This window comes from Adiantum capillus-veneris, chromosome 8 (assembly GCF_014529385.1).
Source record: "Adiantum capillus-veneris isolate H3 chromosome 8, ASM1452938v2, whole genome shotgun sequence".
Classification (NCBI taxonomy): Eukaryota; Viridiplantae; Streptophyta; class Polypodiopsida; order Polypodiales; family Pteridaceae; genus Adiantum; species Adiantum capillus-veneris.
The window spans coordinates 29771464-29794656 of NC_140938.1; the positions used below are offsets into that span (position 1 = coordinate 29771464).

General features: G+C 44.8%; 1 protein-coding gene across 2 annotated transcripts in view; it reads left to right on the forward strand.

The window, feature by feature from the left end:
- Nucleotides 1–22960, forward strand: part of LOC147451879 (RAF-like serine/threonine-protein kinase 24) — a 43265-nt gene extending 20305 nt beyond the window's left edge. For both annotated transcript variants that reach the window (XM_086517762.1, XM_086517763.1), the window contains 3 exons: nt 22112–22234; nt 22314–22401; nt 22522–22960. In XM_086517762.1, the coding sequence (XP_086373888.1) occupies nt 22112–22234; nt 22314–22401; nt 22522–22724 (414 nt within the window). In that variant the 3' untranslated portion in view covers nt 22725–22960. The remainder of the gene's footprint in view (nt 1–22111; nt 22235–22313; nt 22402–22521) is intronic.
- Nucleotides 22961–23193: the final 233 nt, after the last annotated feature.

Below are 23193 nucleotides of genomic sequence, written 5' to 3' on the forward strand. Positions count from 1 at the left end.
TTCTATTGGACTGTTACTAAAGCCTCGTTTGACCAAATGAGTGTCAGCTTTCTCATACCAAGCACGAGGAGATTGCTTCAACCCATACAAAGCCTTCTTACATCTGCACACTTTGTCCTCTTGTCCTTTTATGACAAAACCGCGAGGCTACGTTACATAAACTTCCTCAAATATGTCACCATTCAAGAAAACAGTAACAATGTCTGATTGATGTACATCCCAACCAAAATGAGCTGCCAATGCACATAGAAAACGCACAGTAGTCATATGACAAGTGGGAGCAAAAGTCTCTTCATAATCTATGCCGTTTTGCTGTGCATAACCCTTTGCAACAAGTCGAGCCTTATGGCGATCGATCTCACCATCCGGCTTGCGTTTCAACTTGTAAACCCACTTCGTACCAATGGCCTTTTTGCCAGGAGGCAAATCACATAAAGTCCATTGTCATTTTCTACAAGTGCATCATATTTTGTTTGCATGGCAGTCATCCAATTTTCTGAATTCTGTGCTTCATCAAAAGACAGAGGCTCCTCAACATCATGTAAGTTAGACACAGTCAAAGCATAACAATCTGATGCATAAGATGCATGGCGAGAGCCTGAACGAGTACGACTAGACAAAGGTGCATCCAATTTACTGTCACGCAAAGTGTGCACCAGCCATTTTGGCATACCTCTAGCCTGCTCATTTTCAGCCCTTTCCTCATCAAGTACATCATGTACATCTGCATCAGTAATAGACTGATCTGTAACATTTTCAAAAACCCCCATAGGTTGTACATTTGCCTCATTGGAACTTACATTCGTATTTCCATCACCGAAAAGAGGCAACAAAGTGTCATAAATGTCCTGTGAGCTTACATTACTGTCTCTAGTACATGACAGCAAGGCCTGAACAGAATCTTCCACAAACACTACATCCCGTGAAACCAGAATACGTTTTGTTTGCGGATGATACAACCTGTAACCTTTGCTTTCAGCACTATAACCAACAAAAATACATTTGACAGCCTTATCATTCAATTTTTTGCGCTGTGTTTGTGGCACCAAAGCATATGCCAAACAACCAAAAACACGCATGTGCTCAATAGAAGGCTTTCTATCATGCCATGCTTCATATGGAGTAATAGACTGCAAAGCTTTCGTAGGACACCTGTTTAGTACATAAGTGGCACACATGATGGCCTCAAGCCAAAAAGAATGCGGCAAAGCTTGACTTTTGACCATACATCGTGCCATTTCCGTAAGTGACCTGTTTTTCCTCTCAGCAACACCATTTTACTGAGGTGTTTTATCCCACGACTAGCCATAAATGCATTGAATTCATGAGACATATACTCCCCCCCTTGATCGGAACGGAGGGTGCCCATAGTACATTTTGAGACATTTTCAGCCATAGCCAGAAATTGTTTGAAGCACATAAAAACTTTGAACTTCGCTTTAAGCGGAAACACCCATGCATGCCTGGAGTAATCATCAATGAAAGTCACGAAGTAAAGGTAATTGCCCAAGGATGGAGTTTACATGGGTCCACAAATATCACTATGCACAAGTTGCAACTTGCATGTGGCCCGAATTGAACCATCCTTTGGAAACTTAGAACGCTGCATCTTACCCAAAATACAACCTTCACAAACATGTTTGATAGGTGCTTCAAGAGGCGGCAAAGAAGCAACTGTATCAGATTTCTGTAAACGCAGCAAACTAACAAAATTCAAATGACCAAAACGTACATGCCAAAGTTTTGCATCTAAAATAGCCCTTGAATCTGCAACAGCATTTGCAAAATTTTGTCCACACTTGTCATAGAAAGTGAGCTTATACAGCCCACAGCACAAAAGGCCAGATGCAACAATTTCATCACCAAAACTGAGATCATGAACTGTACATCTGTCATCCACAAATTTGACTACAAGTCCAAGTCTAGCAAGTGCAGATACAGACAAGAGATTCTTCTTGATCCCAGGTACATAAAGTGCATCAACAAGTGTGAAGGAACTGCCATTTGCAGCAGTAAGCACAATCTTTCCAACTGTCTGAACTGGATAAGAGGCATTGTTGGCATAAGTGCTGAATTTCCATGAGGGACAGACTCGAGAGAGGTGAACAATTCACGATGTGAGGTAATGTGCTTTGTAGCACCACTGTCGAAATACCACACATGTGAATCTGCAGCAACTGACAAGCATGCATCATGGACAGCAGGATTGTAAATGCACCCTGCGCTAAAAGCTCATTCTGCATCAACATCAGCAATACAGTCTCCTTTCACAGAAGACTCAACAATGACTGCTTTTGTAGTGGAACCAGCATTTGCAGTGAAACCACCCTCTTTCTTCTTAACCTCTTTGGCCTTCAACTCAGGACACGACTTGATCAAGTGATCATTAGCTTTACAATAATGGCAACGCAGTTTTCTTTTTGACCCTATCACCAGAATTTCCAGATGAATTGCTGCCAGCAGAAGCATTAGGAACATAATTTTTTCCACTTGTAGCAGAACCATAAGAAGTGGCTGTATTGCTGTTACCACCCTTTCTCTGAGAAGCAATAAAAGCGTGTTCAACTGCACGCTGCCTAGTCGTGTTTTTTCTAGAAAGTGACTCTTGCAACAGCAATGTGCATAATGCATCAAACTTGACAACTTCAGGATTTCCTTGGGTCATAAGTCTCCAAGTACTAGCAAAAGTCTAGTAAGAATCTGGTAAGGCATTAAGAACAGTCTGCACAAGAGAAGTGTCTGAAATGACTTCACCTGCAGAAATAAGTTTCTCATTGATATCCTTGATACTAGCAAGGAAAGTGTCCATATCATTTTAGCAGGATTGATTTGAAGAGTGGATATCATCAGATCCGAATCGCGCCGGGAGACGTCTACAAGGCAACCTTTTGGACGACTTTTGGGTTATTTGAGTTTTTGGTGATGCCTTTTGGCCTAACCAATGCTCCTGCGACATTTAACCGGATGATGGACATGATTTTTCGAGAGTACAGACTATTTGTTGGTACTTTCTTTGACGACATCATTGTTTTCTCCAAGGATGATATAGTCCATCTGCTTCAAGTCTTTCAGGCATTACGAGATCACAAGGTAGTGATCAATGCGAAGAAAAGTGAATTTTTCCTACCAGAGATATACTTTTTGGGACACATTGTCTTAGCAGCGGGAGTGCAAATGGATCCGGCCAAGATAGAGACTATTCGTGATCGGCCCGATTTAAAGAATGTCCATGAAGTTAGAAGCTTCTTGGGATTGTGTTCGTACTACAGGCGGTTCATTAGAAAGTTTGCAGAGGTTGCTTTCCCTTGGCATATCGTGACACAGACAGGAGTCCCTTTCTCGTGGGGACCCACAGAGGTGACTGCCTTTCAGACTTTGAAAGAGAAATTGACTACGGGACCAGTTTTGACTTTGTCGGACTTGCAGAAGTCATTTGAAGTATATTGTGATGCTTGTGGTCGTAGTCTGGGTGCGGTCTTAATGCAAGAAGGCCATGTCATTGCTTACGAGAACCGATTGTTCTCAAGGCTGGAATTGACAGCACAGATTTATGAGAAAGAGGTTTTTGCGGTTATCCATGCTCTTACTGAGTGGCGGCACTACCTACTCGGAGCGGATTTTACTGTCTTCACAGACCATCAGAGTTTACGCTACTTCTTGTCACAGAAGCAGCTATCGGAAAAGCAGATGTGGTGGACGAACATCTTGTCACAGTTTCACTTCTAGATTGTCCATGTTCAGGGACATAAGAATTTGGTGGCGGATGCTTTGTCTCGGAAACCGTTGGTTCAGGCTATTTCCGCGGTACACCATAGGAGCTTCGAGGATACGGTCGACCAGTATGCCACAGATATAGATCTTGCAGACATTTTCACACGGATACGGGATGGGGAGACAGTAGCAGGATATTCCATTCGGGATGGCTACTTGATGAAGAAGACCATGTTGTTCGTTACACAGCCGTTGAGGGAAAAGGTTATGACCGAATGCCACTGTCCACCTTTTACGTGTCACCGCGGCATTGCTACCACCTTGAAAGGGGTAGAGAGATACTTCTTTTGGACGAGACTCAAGAAGGATGTGGACGAGTTTGTGCGCAGTTGCTTGGTATGCCAGAAGGTCAAGTTTGACAGGCATCAAGCACAGGGATTGTTACAGCCTTTGCCCATACCCACCCGCCGGTGGGAAAGTATTGCAATGGATTTCATTTTTGATCTCCCGAGAACACAGAGTGGTCACGATGGTATCCAGATTATTATTGACAGATTTAGCAACCACGCTCATTTCATTCCAATGAAGAAAACAATCAAGCCGGATCACTTAGCGAGACTGTTTGTGGCCCAGATTTTTAGATTACATGGCATGCTCGAGACGATTGTCTCTGACAGGGATCCCATATTTACAAGTTTATTTTGGAAGGCAATTTTGGAGAACATTGGCACGCGGTTGCAGTTCTCGTCATCTTCCATTCGCAGACTGACGGGCAATTTGAGTTTGCCAATTCGATGGTTTTAGATTTATTGAAGTCTTATATCTCGGATCAGAAGACTCAATGGGAAAAGTATCTACCTTTGGTGGAATTTGCCTACAACAACACGATACACTCTTCGACGGGGAAGGCGCCATTTGAGATTATTGAAGGTGCTGTGAAGGTTCCACCCTTCCTAAGCATGAAAGATAAGATTTTTGAAGCTGATGAGTACACGCGTGACTTAGACACGGCTTTTGCCAATGTCTGCGAGGCTTTGCAAAAATCTCAGGAAAGACGGAAAAAGGCAGCAGATTGCCATCGTCGCGTTTTGAAATTGAAGGAGGATGATTGTGTGCTCTTACGTCTTGAGAAGGCACGCCTGAGAAAGAAAAAGGGAAAGGAGAGGCTTTTTCCAAAGCTTAGTAGGAGATACTACGGACCTTTCCAGATCTCCGAAAAGATCAACGATGTCTCCTTCCGACCGAAATTGCCTTACACTTGGAGGATTCACAAGGCATTTCATGTGAGTCTCTTGAAACCTTTTAAAGGTGATGTACCCGAAGATGGGGAGCCTGATGAGCAACCCGAAGTGGAAGAAAACGAGGAGATTCTTGTTCCTGAACAGATTTTGGCACATAAGAACAGAAAGAATAAGGATAAAGTACGAAGGCGGTTCTTGGTTAAATTCAAGAACTATCCTGCATTGGATGCAAAGTGGATGGAGGAGGAGGACCTAGCAGATACTCCTCAAATTGTGAACCTTTACCTTGAAGCTTTTGGTTTAGCATAGTCTACTCCAAATGGAACCCCGAATTCAGCTTGGCCCTAGATCTGGTGCAGTGGGTTTGCACAAGAGGGGAGTTACTCCGCTCCTTTGTCAACAGATGCCTTGATTTTAGAACACTAGAGTCACTGATGTCTCTTTGAGCTTCAGGGATACTGAGAGCTGACAGTATTCTGCTGTATGACTTTATGAAATGGAATTACGGAAAATACGAAACTGATTTGTTCTTGACTTGTTTTTAAGTGTAGGAACTGATAGACGAAATGACTGCAGCATTTTGGTCTGAATGATCTCGAATAGACATGGCTGCAACAGGGTTTAGTCAATCGGGCATCTATGAGGTCCTGAGTGGATCTAGATGCGATTGCTAACTGCATTGCTGATAAATCATGGTCTGAGATCCGAATGAATGTTGAATGTGATTTGTCATGTGATGTCTAGTGATGTCCTGTGATGTCGTGTGATGTGACTGTCGATTGGTACATGTGCTAGAGATGTGTTCCTAGTGCGTCGGTATTAACAGTTAGTGTCTGCTAAGACAGTTTATGGCCTGTGTCTGTTTTGCAGGCGTAATCGAGGGCGATTACAATGCTTTCAAGAGGGGGGTATGTCACAAATTGATGACGTGGCTATCCACTAGACCCACACACACCTCGGAATGCTGACGTGGCAGGAATACAACTCACTGAATTGCTAATGTGGCGTTGTAGTACAGACAAACCCGCAATTTGCGAAAAAGCTGACACATGGCAGCATGTACGGACCTCCGCGTTTTACGAAAAGCTGAGGGTTGTTTTTGGCTACGCAATTTTTGGTTGAAAGCTTATGCTGGAGCTTTTTGGGATTGCTTTATTTTACATTAAGCAAGAGGGAGAGAAAAAGAGTTCTCTTGCTTTATTTTTCAAGTGCTTTTTATTGAAGCTTTTGGGACAACTATTGGGGCTCTGCTTTTAGCATCCCTTGTAATCTTTAAATATGTGAGCAGGCCTCTCACAACTCAGAGCATCTGGACGTAGAGTTTGAGTGTGAGCGCCTGCCTGCACTCTTGTACTTTGAACACAGATTAATGCAAAAAGAATAACCGAAAGGGGCGTGAGTCTTTGGGGCCAATATCTCTAGGCACGGAACTCCGCCGGGCCAGTGTTGAATCAATTGTGAACTGTGAACTGTTTTGAAGTGATTATTTGTGGTGTCGCGGTAGATTCTCGACTTGGAGTGTCCAAGTCTGTTACACGCAAAGCAGATGCTCAAGTTTGCAAAGGATCCACAATATGCAAATTTTTGAACCAGACACCCGATTGATTAGGTGCATAAGCATTGGCAGCAAGCCATTGATACACCAATCAAGTAAGCACTCAAGCAACCTCCTACTCCACGGATGTTTATTGAAGATGAACTCGAGGCCGTTGTCGAAAAACGAGTCATCCAACTATTGGGGTCAAAGGAGAAGCAACCGAAGAAACGTAACAAGGGAATTGACTTCCCTGGTTACTTGGGCCGAAAATCCTCATTTGAGAATGCGAGAAAACAGAAGAAGCGTGTACGCTTCGAAGGATTGTCTAGTTCGTCCTCATGTTCTTTTGACAACTCATCTTCTTTTGACTCGAGTGATGAGGACAGAAAGGGCAAGAAACGATGGAAAGATCATATGTTGTATGCAGAAAGGAAGCGCTTTTACAGCCAGTCAGTATGATTTCCTGGACGACAAGGGCAAAAAGGCCAAAGAATTCAAAGAGGGGGGACAGACAGTCAAGTTTGAGTACTTTTCAGGGTTTCGAGATGCTCCCAAGGCTTTAGCCTTTATCCAACAGTTTGATATAGCATTTTCTGGAGGCCGCTATACAAAGCACTCCAAGATTACACATCGTATTTATCCAAAGTGTATGATATAATTTGAAATACATCGTATTTTCCCGTACAAAACCGTACCATACATTACCGTACGACTGTACATTGACAACCTAGGAACAAAGAAAGGGAAAGAAAGAATTCAAGGATGGTGGATAGAGTGTTAATTTTGACACTTTATCAGTCAAAGAGACACCAACAAAGTGTTATCCCTTATTTTAATAGTTTGACACTACTTTCTCTTGGGCAATTTTATTGAGGCTTCCAAGGTTCATTGTCACAAATTGTTGATGTGTCAAGACACTAAAGACGCGAGCGAGCTTGCAGATCCGGTCGAGGGGCTACCCCAAGAAGAAAAAGCAATAGAAGTTTTACCAACTTGCAAATTCCTTCCGAGTGGCCTATTCTTAAAGAAGAGCTCCCACCAACTTACGAGACCCCGTCCGATGAGTCCGAAGTGACCTAAAGGGATTAAATAAAGCCGGACTCACGCACTCACACAGAAACCTATGCGCAACCAGTTGATGACGTGGCAAGCCCGTACAAACAACCCGAACATTGCGCTGGACTGTTGACGTGGTAGATGTACATAATTCGCATTTTACGCTGTTGGTGCTGACGTGGCAGATTGTACGAATTTGTTGATTTTATGCTGGCAGCTTTTTGGTTGCCTACTTTTGGGCCAAATGCTTTTAGAACTTGAAGCTTTGCAATTGCTTTTGAGAGGCCAAGGGCCTTTAAATATGAGCCAAGGGCTTATTCTTTGGCACGCTTTAGTGTGGAGGTGCAGAGCTTGGAGTATCGGCATTGTACTGAGTTCAAGCAATAAAAAGAAATACCGAAAGGGGCGCCAACATTTGGGGCCAACTCTCTCTTGGGATGGAACTCTGCGACTCTTTGTCTCATGTGTCGTGCATCTCTTTCAGTTCGGTTGTTATTTGAAGTGCTTAAAGTTGTTCAGTCTGTTCTTTTCTGTTGGCACGTGGTGCCCGTCCTCGTTATATTCGCAAAGTGGCTTCATTTCTGAAAGGCAATACACACGCACAATGGTCAAGACTATTGGTGCGTGACAAGGCTCCACGATGATTGGTGAAGTTCAAATGTTTGTTTGCACCCATTTAGTGGACATCGCAATGTGAATCTAAGGACACCTTTTTGCTAGTAGCGTCTTTTCAAAAGATATCTTTAAAGGAACAACGAGATATTGTTGATGTCACAAATTGCTGACGTGTCAAGCCATTGAAGAACGGAGCCAACCTGCAAATCCCATCCGAGTGGCCTAAACCCTAAGAAGAAGCAACAGAAGAAGTTGTACCAACTTATAAAGACTTGCCGTGTGGCCTATTTCTAAAGAGGAGTTCTTGCCAACTTATAGGACCTCGTCCGATGGGGCCCAAGTGACCTAAAGACATTAAAATCAAGCAGGACCACGCACACACGCTCTCAATCTCTTGCTTGGAGAGCTGATGACGTAGCAATTGTACAAATAGATTTCTGCAATTCACGTTGCTGTGTTGACGTGGCAGACCGTACAGAATTGTGCGTTTTACGTTGGCTATGGTGACTTGGCACTTGTGTGGATTTCCGCAAAACATGCTGGCAACTTTTGGTGCTAGTGCTTTTGGGGCCAGATGATTTTGAGTTTGAAGCTTTTCATGTAATTGTTGTTCATAGGCCAAGGGCCTTTAAATATTAGCCAAGGGCTCATTCTCTGGCACGCTTCTACGGGAAGGTATAGAGGATGGAGTACCTGCGTTGAACTGAGTTCAAGCAATATAAAGAAATACCGAAAGGGGTGCCAAGGTTTGGGGCCAATGCTCTCTTGGGGTAGAACTCCACCATTCCCCATCTCATTCGTGCATCTCTTTCAGTTCAGTTGTTATTTGAAGTGCTTAAAGTTGTTCAGTCTGTTCTTTTCTTTTAGCACGTGGTGCCCGTCCCCGTTACAGTGGTATCAGAGCTTCATGGGTGTGCTTTTTTGAAAGCATACTGGTCCTACCAAAGAGCAGACAGAGCAAGGTGGCGCTTCCAAAGTTTACTGGAAAGTTTATTAAAGAATCTTCGTGTCCCGACCAACCGGACTTATTAACCACTCCCACCCTTACTCCATCGCGCATCGGGCGCGCACTCGTCTTATCGCTCTGTCTTATAGGGCATAAGCCATAAAGATCACTTGCAAGAGAAGGATCAAGGATTTTTTTTAAGCCGTTGCTTTTCTCAGAGGCAATGCCATGTAGTGCTGGATGTTTATAGCCACCAAGCCGCACACTCCAAGGACTTGGCAAGCTTTCAAGAATTTTTTTTGCCTGAAGTTATATGCCTTTAGACATCTTTTTCCGGAGTGCAACTTCTGGCAGAGTGGGGTATCGTGAAATGCTTGCCACGGAAACCCTTGCTAATTACGACTTGAAATTTCTCGAAATCTCTCATCAGGTGTCTCTTCTCGAGATGATAACCTTAGAGGCCTGTGTGATTGTTATATCTTGGGGTTGTCATCACCGCTAATCACCGCCACAGGAACATTGCTTGTCGAGACCTATTTCGACTATTGTAGAGCTTATGGACCATGGTGATGTCGGCTATAACCTTATGGAAGAAATCTAACCCTAATTTTGGTGTAGGTTTCAGAATGGAAAGCAAGTCGACTTTCGAGCTCTACTGATGTCGAGAATGCTTTTTCAGTTTGAATCAGTAGTTTCTGAATCTGTTTGAGAACTTGTTTAGTGATCCTCTATGAAATTGGCTGAAATGGATGGTATCTGTTCGAAACCTGTCTTGGTGTCGATTTGAATTGTTTGACTCTAGTTTTAATATTGGTTTCAATGCTTGGTGATTTACTCTCGGGTGGAGTAGTGAGAAATGTTGTTTTGGTATTGTTTGAACCTCGAAACGACGCAGACGAGATGTCTGGGGAGCATTTCGTTGTATGCTTGAAAAACTCGGAACAAAGCAGTCGGGATGTCTGGGGAGCATTTTGTTGTATGCTTGAAAACCTTGGAACGATGCAGACGGGATGTTTGGGGAGCGCTTCGTTGTATGCTGGAAAACCTCCGAACGACGCAGAAGAGATGTCTGGGGAGCGTTTGGTTGTATGCTTGAACCTCCAAGCGATGTAGGTTGCGGTCTAGGGAGCATTTGGTTGTCCAGTCCTCTGAACTCATGGCCCGAACCTTTAAAGGTTATTTGAAAGAGGGGGGGGGGGGGGGGGGGGGGGGGGGTAGTCGTTGAGTAGCTTCATACCGTAGACTGTCTGTCTCAGGAGATTGCTCAGCGACGCTGTTCGTTGCGTCTTATAACATGCATATTTGAGCATTTGTGTTGCATTGTGATGTGCCGACTATTGAATATTCCTTATTGGATGAGGAGCACCCAAACATAAAGAAAAAGACCAGCGCTCCTTTGGCTGCCTGCGATTCCTCTCTCTCTCTCTCTCTCTTTCTCTGGCGCAGCAAAAAGCAATCCCTCTCTCCCTCATTTTGGCGCCCCACTCCCTCCCCTATTCCTGCCGGGCGAGGTCGCCCCTATATCTACCGGCTGCCAGGAGCACTAAAAGTAGGTTCATTTTCACTCACAGGCATTAGAAAAAGCCAGCACTACCTGTGATGCCCCGAGTGTATTGGATTTTCCAAAACTCAATAGGCGAGTTTCATAGTGAAGAAGTGCCTACGGAAAGTGTTTCCAACGCGACCAGCTGCTGTTTTTCTCTGTTTTCAGCCCATGAATGTCATAGATGGGGCTGATTTACAAGAAGGAACCCAAGAGCAGACTTCTTTTGTGTGTAGGATTGGAAGAGAGGACTCCTGCAACGAGAACTCTATCGGCAAATTTCTTTTTGAGAACCGAAATGCGTTTCGAGCGTCGAGATCTCAAAGGTAACGTTTTTCATGTTATGATCTTTGAGTGTTGCAAGAAGAGGATTATAGGAACAGAGTCGGACAAGAGTTGCAGGGATGCTATGCCCTGAGTCTGGAAGGTGAGATCCAGAGGCGAGAACCTTGGTTCTCAAGGAGTTGGAAGAAGGATAGGAAGTTCCCTGGAATAGGGTTCTGACCTAGGGATAGGAAGTTGAGGCTTCCAAGAACCATGAAGTCTTATTCTAAAACGAAGGTGGTAATACGTTCGGTTCAAGTGCTTGTATAGACTCCTCCTCAGTAATAACCAACCCAACCCATCTTCTGGTCCCCAGTACTGTGTCGATCTTCTCTCTCTCTCTCTCTCTCTCTCTCTCTATATATATATATATATATATATATATATATATATATATATATATAATCTGGCTTCAATATTAAATAATAAATTCCATTTATCCGAGCATATTTTATATTGTTATGCGCTCCCGTTTGTGACACGGTCCACCCAAGGAAATACAACTTTACTGCTTGAAGGAGAAATTGGCTAGCATTCAACAGCTTGTGGGTCGTGTTATGGATAGTTAGTCCATGTTTTTTGGTTCTTGACTTATACTACGGACGAGCCAATGTCCAAATCTTCAGATGAAGGGAAGAAGGGTAAAAAGCTTGTCCACAAAAAGAAATCCATAACCCCTCAAATGTCAAACAGAGGGCGGAATATTACAAGCAGGGAAAGTGGTGTGGTGAAGAGGGACACATTCTTGCAAAGTGTCCAAAAAATGAGGACGAACCAGAAACTTCAAAGTCGGCTGAGGATAAAACAAAGAAGGGAGAGACGAAAGCAGGATGTGTAATGGATTTCATGGGGATGCCGGTAGATCACGAGGATGAGAATACTGAGCTCAGACTGTGGGGCAAAGAACGAGATCAAGAAACCCTAATCTTCTCTGACAGCGGAGCCAAGGACAACTTTATTTCACGAGACAGTGGCTAATTTGGGAGTAAAGCATGAGGAGATGGGATGTCACATGCACATTGCACTGGAGCTGTCACAAACTGGTGACGTGGCTGCCCAGTACACACACACACACACACACACACACACACACACCGTAGAAACAGGGGACGGGGGGACGCAGCCCATATCTGCGGGGATGAGGCGGGGGACGCCATTTCGGGACGGGAGGACGTCCCTCACAGGGGACGGGTGGCGGGACGCGTCCCGGGACGCACGTCCCCGGTGACAGAACCGAATGGGACGCGGGCAGGGGGCGGATGGGCAGCGGTGGGAGATTCAAATTTGAAATTCAAATTTCAAACGTCCATTTTGGGGGGAGGCCTTTCTATTTAAGAGCACCCAAGGCTCATACCCACCTCAAGGCAACTTCCCAAGTTCCCATTGCCCAAGCCTTGCAACTTTGCAAGAGCCAAGTTGCCCTCCTCCCCCCTTGAGTCTCTTGACTCTCGAGTCTCCTTCTCCTCTCTCCCTCTCTCTCCCATCTCCCCTCCTCTCCAAGTCCCCTATTTTTTAAAGCGCGTCTCCTGTCGCGTCCCCCGTCCCCTGTTTCGCCACGTCCCTCTCCGGGACCCGCCACGTCCCCAAGACCCGTCCCCGTCCCCATGTGTACACGTGTGTGTCACACACACATCCTCTCTTCGCAAGGAATGGAATGCAAGCTGGTTGAAATACAAAATGCGGAAATTGCGCTGTCTTGCTGACATGGCAGGTCCGTATTGACAGTTCGGAATTTGCAGCGCTATTTGCGGGATGCTGACGTGGCAGTAGTGTACGGAAAAAAAAACAGGGCAGTTTTACGGCAGCTTTTGCTTAATTTGGCTACGCAATTGGGGAGAGAGAGAGAGAGAGAGAGAGAGAGAGAGAGAGAGAGAGAGAGAGAGAGAGAGAGAGAGAGAGAGAGAGCTTTATTCAATAAGCCTTGAGAGTGAAGCTTTTGATTTTCAGCTTTTGGAGCTCTGCTTTTGGCATCCCTTGTAAACCCTTTAAACAAGTGGGCAAGCCTCCCACTTTTTAGAGGATCTGGATGCAGAGTCTGAGAGTGTGAGCCTCCCACTCGCTTGTACTTTGAGTTGCAGATTAATACAAAAAGAAATACCGAAAGGGGCGCCAGTCTTTGGGACCAACATCTCTAGGCACGGAACTCCATCGGGCCAGTGTCGAATCAATTGTGAACTGTGAACTGTTTTGAAGTGTTTTCTTGTGGTGTCGCGGTAGATTCTCGACTTGGAGTGTCCAAGTCTGTTACAGTGGTATCAAAGCACGTCCGATTTCTCTTCCGATCCTTTTTACGCGGCATCTATGGCTTCAGACGGAGATCAGTCGACTTCCTCTGCATCCGGAGATGCGGGAAGAGATCACAACGAAGATTCACGCGAGGAGTATGGCCCGCCTCGGCCTACTCAGGTGGAGATCGAAGAGATGGAGCGTCGACGATTGATTTGCAATGCAACAAAGATGATGCTAAATTTTGTGAAGGATCCGAAATTTGCAAAATTTATGAGCCAGACCTCCTTCGACGAGGTGCACTTACAGTGGCGTCAGACCACAGAACCACCCCTCAAACCGGCTCTCAAGAAACCTCCTACTTCAAGGATGTACACAGAGCAAGAATTAGAAGAGGTGGTTGATGTACGAATTGCTTAGATTTTGACGCGCAGAACAAAGCTAAAAAGCACGACAAAAAGCAGAAGAAAGGCGTTGACTTCCCGGGTTATTTGGGTCATCAATCTACATTTGAGTCGGCAAGAAAACAGAAGAAGCGTGTTCGATTTGAAGGAGTACCCAGTTCTTCTTCTTCTTCTTCTTCTTCTTCTTCTTCTTCTTCTGACAGTTCTTCTAGCTTCTTTGACTCGAGCAAAGAAGATAAAAAAGGCAAAAAGCGAAGCAAAAAGCAAAGCATCGGAAAGGGCAAGAAAAAGGCAAAGAAGCCTAAATCTCGTCCCGTGGTTGACAATTCTGCAGAGGACTCGTCTTCAGATAGTTCGGACTCTGACGACAGCAGCTTCTACGCAAAGAAGAAGAATTTTTATAAAGCCAACTAGTATGACTTTCTGGAAGACAAAAGCAAGAAAGTTCGAGTGTTTAAGGAAGGTGGACAGTCAATTAAATTTGACACGTTTTCTGGTTATAGAGATGCTTCGAAGGCTTTGTCTTTCATCCAGCAGTTTGACATAGCTTTCTCAGGAGGGTGTTACTCAGAGCACTGCAAAATTGGGAGGGCTGCCTCTTACTTTAAGGGGAATGCTCGAACTTGGTGGTCCATGCTTTTATTAAACAAGATAGCGCCGATTAAATGGCTGAAATTCAAAAGGCTTTTTATTTCTTCTTGGCTGACTCGAGAGTATGAATGCGACATACGAACTGCTTGGAACCATCTTCGGATGACCAAGAAGGATACAGTGGACGCTTATTGCGAGAGATTCTTGAGCTCTTTTCTACCCGCCTTCATTTAAGATGATCTCGTTCAAAGAGCAGATTGAGCCGTTTACCTTGGGTCTTCCTACAGAGATCTGCGATCACTGCTTAGAACAAAAGTCAGCTTCCATTTAGGAGCTGATGAGTCATGCGAAACTGGGTTTTGCCATTTACTCAGGCAGTTTGACCTACCCCACATATGAAATCATGACGCAACGGGCCGAACAGACTTCGAAAAATGAAAGTAGAAAGAGGAAGAGTAACCCAAAAAAGAAAGAGAAGGATGCACGACGAAACTCACTCCTCAAGAGAGCTCTCTACATCAAGGAGGGGAAGTGCTTTGGATGCGAGGAAATTGGGCATATCTCCACGAAGTGCCCTAAAAAGGCACAGAAAGAACAAAACGACAAGGACGATGAAAGGCCTGGGAGTTCGAGAGCAGCTGAGGAATGTAGACGAAAAGGCAAGATGAAAACAGGACTGGTTCCAGATTGCGTGGGTACTGACCCAAGCACGATGGACGAGAGTACAGAACTTTGTCGAGCTTGGGGCAAAGTGAAAGACCAAGAAGCCTTGATCTTCTTTGATGGAGGAGCTAAGGCCAACTTCATTTCACCGGAATTGGTTGCGCGGCTCGAGATCACACTCGATCGGATGGGACCACTAGCAGAGGCAGTTCTAGCGGCACCCGGTAGGGACGTAGCCATTACACCTGTCATTGGCAAACTTCGGTTGCATTGTCAGGGGTATTTGGGGCATGAGGACTTCTACATAATGCCTTTGGAAGGTTGCGATGTCCTCTTGGAATTCCCTGGTACCACAAGAGCAACACTGTGGTGGACTACAAGCGAGAAAAGCGACTTTGACCACAGAGAAGGGCAGAACCATTGTACTTGATGTAAAACTTAAGGGCGAGTCTGTCTCTATTGCATCGGCTTCGGCCATTTCAAAATTAATGAAATCTAGTCTGTTTGTTTACTTGATCTTCTTGAGAGAGATGAATGATGAGAATAGGACAAATATGTCTGAACTTGATAAAGAATGCCAAGATTTTCTCTGCACTCATGCCGATTGCTTCTCAGAGGGCCTGCCAGGCGAGTTACCACCCGCTCCTCTTGAAGATCATACTATTGATTAGATACCTGGAAGCACACCACCGTACCGGCCACCTTACCATGTGAGTTGAGCCCAGAACGAAGAAATTATGAACCAAGTGAAAGACCTCTTGGAAAAGGGTCTTGTCCACCCTAGTACTTCACCGTACTGCTCTCTAGTGTTGTTGGTTTTGAAGAAAGATGGATCTTGGAGAATGTGTATTGATTATAGAGCTCAACAAAATCATCATCAAGAACAAATTTCCGATTCTTAGAATCAATGATATACTTGACTGACTTCAGGGATCCTCGTGCTTTAGCAGGATCAACTTGAAAAGTGGATATCATCAGATCCGAATCGCGCTGAGAGATGTCTACAAGACAGCCTTTCGGACGACTTTTGGGTTATTTGAGTTTTTGGTGATGCCTTTTGGCCTAACCAATACTCTTGCGACATTTAACCGGATTATGGACATGATTTTGCAAGAGTATAGACTATTAATTGACACTTTCTTTGATAACATCATTGTTTTTTCCAAGGATGAGGCAGAACACAGAGTACATCTGCTTCAAGTCTTTCAAGCATTACGAGACACAAGTTGGTAATTAATGCAAAGAAAACCAGAGATACACTTTTTGGTACACATTGTCTCAGCAGCGGGAGTGCAGATGGACCCGGCCAAGATAGAGACTATCTGTGATTGGCCTGATTTGAAGAATGTCCATGAAGTTAGAAGCTTCTTGGGATTGTGTTTGTACTACAGGCGGTTCATTAGAAAGTTTGCAGAGGTTGCTTCCCCTTTGCATATCTTGACACAGAAAGGAGCCCCTTTTCTTGTGGGGACCCACAGAGGTGATTGCCTTTCAGACATTGAAAGAGAAATTGACTACGGGACCAGTTTTGACTTTGCCAGACTTGCAGAAGTCATTTGAAGTATAGTGTGATGCGTGTGATCGTAGTCTGGGTGCGGTCTTAATGCAAGAAGGCTGAAACCGGCCCGTGGGGCGGTAGGCGTTGGCTTTCAGCCGAAATTCTTTACTTTAGACACACACACAGAGCACTTCGCAAAGAGAACCTGCGATGGGAATTAACACTTGAATACACACACGGCTCGGAAGCTAGAATGCCCCGAGCAGACGCCGACAACGTGTAGGCTCCAAAATTGGCGCCCCTTTCGGTATTTCTTTATTCTTTTACACTGGGAATGAAACCTGTGATCTCCTACAAGCTGCCCCGCACAATCTAGGCTAAGAAACACCTGTTCTCGCCCGATTTCGGCAGCATAACTGTACTAGGATGCTTCACGGTCAGTATTCCCACGCAATAGGTGACTTTCCCGACGCATACGGACACTTTGCAAAACCTGGCGAGAATCTGCAGCACGCTGAATTCTCTGTTTTCTGCCCCGAAAATGCGCCAGTTCACTCGTACAGCGGTCCCTTCGCGTCCTCGAACCTCCTGGGGGTTTTAGGGTCCGTTTAGGGCCGAAACCCTAAACCTGCAAAAATACACAGCAGGCTGTAATTCCCTGTTTTGGGCTCCGTTTCGTGTGCCGGTCGCATTTGTAGCAAGACCTCGAGCTCCCGCATCTGTAGGGCTACTTGCCCTTTGAATCGGACGAGATTTCTGACGTGAAACCTCTGAGAATTCACCTGTACCTGCAGGGGATTAGCCGCTAGCTAATTCAGTACCTATGCAAGAGGCTCTTGCCTTGGCAATCGCGCATGAACCCACATAACTGTACATTGGTCAAATGAAAAGCCCACTAGTGGGGCATAACATACTGCTCGTAGGGGAGAGAGAGGGAAAGGAAGCACTCCATAGCTCTTAACCTGTGACAAAATGCATAATGGAGCTCCTCCTAGCTTAAATTTCAGCGCCCATTTTTCTGGAAGAGGCAAGTGCATGAGAATTTGCCACTTGGCGCATTTACAAGCATTTTCCCGTATCGGGTCTGCCGCTTAAAAATCTCCTGACTGGTCGCTCAGTTGACGTCGCGGCAGAGTTGTAAAGTGTTCCCCTAGTCATACCGGAGGTAATGACGCAAACACATTTCATGGCCCAAAATAGCAGGTCCCTAAATTTTAGGAAATGATTGCGTTGGGCTCCCTGTGGTCATCTGACCATCTATCCTCATTGGGACCGCATCCAAAAGTGTAATGTGGCCCAACTGTCGGATACTTTCTGTTGGTAGTTACACCTTGCTCTAGGCCTTTATTGAGTTCAATTCCTAGTATCCACCAACTTGCTAAGTGCGACGGGGGGACCTATATGATCTTGCTCTGAGCCTAGACATCCTCGTACCATACGAATTCCATTGCCGACCACTACCCATCTGCGGGTGAAACTACCGTTCACATTGGCCGTGCAAAGTCTAACCGTTTGCTACTTCAAGAAGAGGGTCTCAACAATAAAACAAAACCCATTGGAAAGAAACCAACAACTAAAGTTAGCAGTTGCCACGTCCTCGTGACATAGTTAACAGTTGCCACGTCCCCGTGACAAAGGCCATGTCATTGCTTACGAGAGTTGAGTCAATGGCGGCACTACCTACTCCGAGCGGATTTTACCTTCTTCACATACCATCAGAGTTTAAACTTTAAGCTACTTCTTGTCACAGAAGCAGCTATCGGAAAAGCAGATGCGGTGGGCGAACATCTTGTCACGGTTTCACTTCCAGATTGTCCATGTGCAAGGGACATAAGAATTTGGTGGCAGATGCTCTGTCTCGGAAGCCGTTGGTTCTGGCTATTTCCGCGATTCATCATAGGAGCTTTGAGGATATGGTCGATCAGTATGCCACGGATACAGATTTTGTTGACATTTTCACACGATTACGGGATGGGGAGATAATAGCGGGATATTCCATTCGGGATGGCTACTTTTTGAGGAAAACCATGTTGTGCGTTACACAGCCGTTGAGGGAAAAGGTTATGACCAAATGCCACTATCCACCTTTTACGGGTCACCGCGGCATTGCTACCACCTTGAAAGGGGTAGAGAAATACTTCTTTTGGCCGAGACTCAAGAAGAATGTGGACGAGTTTGTGCGCAGTTGCTTGGTATGCCAGAAGGTCAGGTTTGACAAGCATAAAGCACATGGATTGTTACAGCCTTTGCCCATACCCACTCGCCCTTGGGAAAGTATTGCAATGAATTTTATTTTTGATCTCCTAAGGACACAGAGTGGTCATGATGGTATTTGGACTGTTATTGACAGATTTAGCAAGCATGCTCATTTCATTCCAGTGAAGAAAACAGTCAAGCCGGATCACTTAAGCAAGACTGTTTGTGGCCCAGATCTTTAGATTACACGGCACATCCGAGACGATTGTCTCCAACAGGGACCCCAGGTTTACGAGTTTGTTTTGGAAGGCAATTTGGGAGAACATTGGCACGTGGTTGCAGTTCTCGTCATCTTTCCACTCATAGACTGACGGGCAATCTGAAATCGCTACTTCAGTGGTACTAGATTTATTGAAGTCTTACATCTCGGATTAGAAGACTCAATGGGAAAAGTATTTACCTTTGGTGGAATTTGCCTACAACAACACGATACACTGTGCGATGGGGAAGGAACCATTTGAGATTATTGAAGGTGCTGCGAAGGTTCCACCCTTCCTAAGCACGAAAGGCAAGATTTTTGAAGCCGATGAGTACACGCGCGACTTGGACACGGCTTTTGCCAAGGTCCACGAGGCTTTGCAGAAATCTCAGGAAAGACAGAAAAAGGCAGCAGATCGCCATCGTCGCGATTTGAAATTGAAGGAGAATAATTGGGTGCTCTTACATTTTGAGAAGGCACGCCTAAGAAAGAAAAAGGGAAAGGAGAGGTTTTTTCAAAAGCTTAGTATGCGATACTATGGACCTTTTCAGATCTCTGAAAAGATAAATGATGTCTCCTTCCGACTGAAACTGCCTGACACTTGGAGGGTTCACAATGCTTTTCATGTGAGTCTCTTGAAGCCTTTTAAAGGTGATGAGCACGAAGATGGGGAGCCTGATGAGCAACCCGAAGTGGAAGAAAACGAGGAGATCCTTGTTCCAGAACAGATATTGGCACATACGGACAGAAAGATTAAGGGTAAAGTGAGAAGGCGGTTCTTGGTTAAATTCAAGAACTATCCTGCATTGGATGCGAGGTGGATGGAGGAGGAGGACCTAGCAGATACTCCTCAGATTGTGAAACTTTACCTTGAAGCTTTTGGTTTAGCATAGTCTATCCTAAATGGAACCCCGAATTCAGCTTGGCCCTAGATCTGGTGCAGTGGGTTTGCACAAGAGGGAAGTTACTTAGCTCCTTTGTCAACAGATGTCTCGATTTAGGGATACTGAGAGCTGACAGTATCCTTGCCGTGACTTTATGAAATGGAATTCGGGAAAATATGAAACGGATTTGTTCTTGACTTGTTAAAGTGCAGGGATACTGAGAGTTGACAGTATTCTGCTGTGACTTTATGAAATGGAATTCCGGAAAATATGAAACTGATTTGTTCTTGACTTGTTGAAGTGTAGGAACTGATAGATGAAATGACTGCAGCATTTTGGTCTGAATGATCTCGATAGACATGGTTGCACTAGGGATTAGTCAATCGGGCATCTATGAGGTCCCGAGTGGATCTAAATGCGATTGCTAATTGCATTGCCGATAAATCATGGTCTGAGATCCGAATGAATGTTGAATGTGATTTGTCAAGTAAATCATGGTCTGAGATCCGAATGAATGTTGAATGTGATTTGTCAAGTGATGTCCTGTGATGCGACTGTCGATTGGTACATGTGCTAGATGTGTGTTCCTAGTGTGTCGGTCAGTGTCTGTTGAGACAGTTTATGGCTTCTGTCTGTTTTGCAGGTGTAATCGAGGGCGATTACAATGCTTTCAAGAGGGGGGTATGTCACAAACTGGTGACGTGGCTGCCCTGTACACTCACACACACACACACATCCTCTCTTGGCAAGGAATGGAATGCAGGCTGGCTGAAATACAGAATGTGGAAATTGCGCTGTCTTGCTGACGTGGCAGGTCCGTACGGACAGTCCCGGAATTTGCGGCGATATTTGCAGGATGCTGACATGGCAAAAACGTACGGAAAAAAAAGCAGAGTAGTTTTACAGTAGCTTTTGCTTTATTTGGCTACGCAATTGGAGAGAGAGAGAGAGAGAGAGAGAGAGAGAGAGAGAGAGAGAGAGAGAGCTTTATTCAATAAGCCTTGAGAGTGAAGCTTTTGATTTTCAACTTTTGGGGCTCTGCTTTTGGCATCCCTTGTACCCCCTTTAAATAAGTGGGCAGGCCTTCCACTTCTCAGAGGATCTGGACGTAGAGTCTAAGAGAGTGAGCCTCCCACTCGCTTGTACTTTGAGTTGCAGATTAATACAAAAAGAAATACCGAAAGGGGCGCCAGTCTTTGGTGCCAACATCTCTAGGGACGGAACTCCGCTGAGCCAGTGTCGAATCAATTGTGAACTGTGAATTGTTTTGAAGTGTTTTCTTGTGGTGTTGCGGTAGATTCTCGACTTGGAGTGTCCAAGCCTGTTACAGAAGCCATGTGGACAAGCTACTGCCACAGGTCAGCATCGGTCTTAGTTAGCTTAGGACCTAGCTTGCCACTTAGGACGTGCATGATGAGGCAGGTTATAGTTGCATACCCTCAATTGCGCAGTACAATGAACGATCCCTTAAGTCATTTATTAATAAGTGACTTTGACATGACATTTATAAAAAGTAAGTAGGGAAAATTGCTAAAAAACCCTATAAAAGAGGCACTCTGCCTTCAACGTTTTGCATCAGATTAGATCGCGGTACCCGCGGGGGAATCCAGCTCCCATAACTCCTCAGCACCTAGCGTTTCCATCGCCAACACCCCAACATCATCAGCGTTTTTGCATCAGCTCAGCCTAGTGTTTTTGCATCAATTCATGACCGCACAACGTATTTGTCATAGTTACGCGAAATGAGAATGGGGAATGGGGAAACGGGCATGAAATGTCATTCCTTGTTACGGATACTTGGGTCTGAAACACGGAACAAGGGTTCAGAATAGGAAGTTGGAGTGGGAATGGGGAATAGAGACCTGAAAATGGCTACTCCCTGTAACTATGAACTTTCTGCATTAGCTCAGCCCAGCGTTTGCATCAGATTAGTGTTTTTTGCACCAGCACGAAGCATTTAGTATTCAGGATTTAAGCATTGTATCAGCATTTGTGCAAGTAATCTAAGCAAGTACTTGTTTTGGCAAAGACTAATGGGGCCCCTGGGGTTGGTGGGGACCCGACATGCGGTGCCTCCTCTCTTTTCTCTCTCTGCCTCTCTCTTTCATTGTGTTCAGTTCTCTTAAGTGAACTGAAGTAACCTTGTGTTCATACTAGATCTGAGTTAAAATCCTTAAACCCTCCCGTTGCACCGCCTGTTCATACTAGATCTGAGTCTCATTGTGTCCAAGCGACCACTCAATTTTTACCATCGTTTGAAGTACCTGCTGAAATGAATGAGTTCTGACACATATCTGTGGTGCTGGATTGAAGAGTGAATAGACTACACAAAAGAACTTGCAAGTACTTTTTCACCAAGAAACTTTTGGATCATCATTGTGTACATGCTCAAGAACCACTGCTGCCATTTTGTCTAGGTAGGAGATCTTGGCTTGTCAAAAGTGAAGCAGCAAACTTTTGTCTCAGGCGGGGTAAGGGGAACGCTTCCATGGATGGCACCTGAATTGCTGAATGGAAGCAGCAGCTTGGTTTCTGAGAAGGTAACACAACTGTTGCGCTGAGGATCCCAATACCCTACGAGTTCAATTGGCAACTTCAAGTGTTTTCTTATCATTTCAGGTTGATGTCTTTTCATTCGGCATTGTTATGTGGGAGCTGCTAACTGGGGAAGAGCCGTACGCCAATATGCATTATGGAGCTATAATTGGTACTGGATGGACTCTTTTGTTTCATGTTCATCTTAGAGAGCAATCTTTCTTCTTTGATATGTATTGACGCCCTCCAGCCACTCAATTTGTTTACTTGCCTTTAATGCTTGATATGCTAGGAGGAATTGTCAACAATACCTTGCGTCCAACGGTCCCCAGGTGGTGTGATGCTGCATGGAGGTCATTGATGGAAAAATGCTGGGCAGCTGATCCTGGTGACAGGCCAACTTTTCTGGAAATCGCAAGAGCTCTTCGAGCAATGGAGGCATCACTTGCTGCGAAGGCACCAGGCCAAGCGCGCATACTTGACATGTATCAATAGTGCTCGTTGATACATATTTTAATTAAGTGCAGGTCAATTATGAAATCCTGTTCCTCATTGGAAACATCTAGTTAGTAGTGTTTGTGAGCTGTATACAGCTAGGCTGGCTTCTTTTACATATGCCGAGCCATTGCTCCCGACCATCGATGATGTGGTTTGTACTTCTGTAATTTGATTCTTGTACTCTCAATTTTTGATTTAATGTATTAAAAAAAAAATAAGTTTGTACGTACAAAGGTTTCAGAAATTTTGTACATCTATATGTTTACTTTTCCCGAACATTATGCAGCTGAATCAAGAAGTGATCTTGCTGGAGTAGGTTCTGATCTTTGAGTATGTCGAAGTTCCACGATGAATTTAAGTTGAAGGGTGGATTGGGTTCTTATATATCTCGTCGAATATTTCTCAAGGTGGGAGCTATGAGGATGAGCAATGCCATTTGAAGGGTTAGTAAATTAAGGTAAGTGTC